Raw genomic sequence first — 1,956 nt, forward strand, 5'->3', positions numbered from 1 at the left:
GGAACAGCCCCAGTGCCAGGAAGATGAGTCCCAGCACGAGGCCGCACACCCCCGTGAGCATCTTGCTCCTGCCCGTGTCCGACTGGGCCGCTGTGGGGAGCAGAGCGGAGGGTGAGGGCAGGGGGACGGGGAGCAGGGGACGGGGACGCGGAGCGGGGCACGGGGACGGCCGGGCCTTACCCCACTGGTGGGTGAGCGGGCGCTGCAGGCTGCTGTGCTCCACCTGGCAGGTGTAGGCGTCCCCGCGCTGCGGGCTGGTTTCCAGCATCACCAGCACCTGGTAGGTCCAGTCTCCGTTCTGGATCACGTCCGTGGCCACCACGCGCTCCGTCTCCTCCTGGCCGTTCTTGAACCACTTGACCTCGATCTCGGCGGGGTAAAAGCCCGTCACGTAGCAAGCCAGCCTGTCCGTCTGGGGCAGCGACCCCGACTGCATGGGGGAGATCATCACCTTGGGCTGAACTGCGGTGGGAGGGAGAGAACGGGAGAGCTGCGATCAGCCTGGAGGGCACGAGGGTCCGTCCGTCCGTCCGTCCGTCCCGGGACGCGGCCAGCGAGGGGCCCGTGTCCTCGCAGAAGGGCGCGGCCGGGCACAGCCGGTGTCTTGTTGTGGTGGTGTGTGGGGGGGGGGGAAGCCGGCAGCGCCGGGTGTCGCAGCCCCAGGGCTCGGACGCGCGCTCACCTCTCCTCTCCACGGTGAAAGACTTCCCCACCCTGTAGTTGTGCCGGCAGTATGTGTCCACCGCAGCCCGTTTCTGCTCAATGAAGTCTGTCTGGCTGTTGAAGTACTGGGCATCTGGCTCACCCACGGGGCTGTCGGCCACGAAGATCCCCACCTCGCTGTCGAAGTGCACAACCTGCTGCCCATTGTAGATGTCCTTCACCATGAACCTCACCTGCTCGCTGCCGTTCAGGAAATGACACTCGAACTTAAGCATCTCCTGGAAAAACCCTGTTGCGCAGAGAGGCAGGTCAGAGCACCCCCAATTTCCCTCCCCAGGCGCCCCCCAGGTGCCGGCGGGCTGCGCGGCTCCCCGAGGGCCCCCGAAGCTGAGAGGCGGTACGAGCAGCCCACAAGCACCTGCAGTGGCTCCAGATTTTGGGGGGGTGTGTGTGTGGGGGGGGCTCTGCCAAAGCCCAGCACCTCGGTGGGGCACCTGAGCCCCCCCACCCTCCCCTCCGCCATGGGGCTCGGCTCACCTGTGGTCTCCTTGCGTTGAGCCCTACAGGCTCCCAGCGCTGCCAGCAGCACCAGCGCCGCCCCGGCCCAGCACCTCCGGGCGCCCCGCACGCGGCCGGTCCCCATGGCTGCTCAGAGGAGGCTGGAAAGGCGTCGGGACCCCGCGCGAGCCCAGTTCTGCCAGCTCGGGGCATCGACCCGGGCCCTGCCCAAGCGGCAGCGGCTGGGGAGTCCCCGGCGGGGGGCCAGTGAGCGGCGGAGCTGAGCAGCATCACGCGTCACCAGGCAGAGCTGGGCCCCGCCGGGCTCCTGCTGACACTTGTCCCGGCGCCAGAGCAAAGGGCTCTCGCAACAGCCCCGGTGACGGAGGGGTGCYGGGGCCAGCCAGCGCGGCAAGGGCTGCCTGCCCCACGGCTGCCCCCCGCACCTCCACCCCCCTCGGAGCCCTCGTGAGGGGTGCTGGGGCATGGGGGGGGACAGCACTCCCCTGCAGGGCCCTGTTGGGGTGTCCATCCGTCTGTCTGCTCTGCAGGGTGCTCCGGGCTGCCGCTCTGCCTGGGAACAGGCGAGTCAGCGTGGGGGCTCCCTCCTATTGGCTGAGTGCTGGCGGGGTGGGGGGGGCCGTCCGCAGGCCATGAGCCCCCCCTCCCCACAGGCCCGGGGCTGCCCGTCCCCAAGAGTGACGCCTGCCCCTCGCCGGGTACCGCTCTCACTGCCCGGTGCCAGGAGAGGCCATGGCCGGACGAAGAGGCGTCTCGCTGGCCGTGCTGGTCCTG

The 1,956-nt window shown here is 69.9% G+C and overlaps 1 protein-coding gene across 1 annotated transcript; it reads right to left on the reverse strand.

Annotated features, from left to right (window-relative positions):
- Positions 1-4: 4 nt before the first annotated feature.
- On the reverse strand, positions 5-1,398 carry LOC146587251 (class II histocompatibility antigen, B-L beta chain-like; the record flags this gene model as incomplete). The annotated part of the gene is made up of 4 exons (XM_085319901.1): positions 1,201-1,398; positions 683-952; positions 181-462; positions 5-90 (listed from the first exon to the last, which is right to left on the reverse strand). Coding segments are annotated over exons 1-4 (744 nt in total), but the record flags the coding sequence as incomplete, so codon positions are not given.
- Between the last annotated feature and the right edge of the window lie 558 nt (positions 1,399-1,956).

The sequence above is a fragment of the Rhea americana genome, unplaced genomic scaffold, assembly GCF_003343005.1.
Source record: "Rhea americana isolate MKP2758 unplaced genomic scaffold, rheAme1 scaffold_600, whole genome shotgun sequence".
Classification (NCBI taxonomy): domain Eukaryota; kingdom Metazoa; phylum Chordata; class Aves; order Rheiformes; family Rheidae; genus Rhea; species Rhea americana.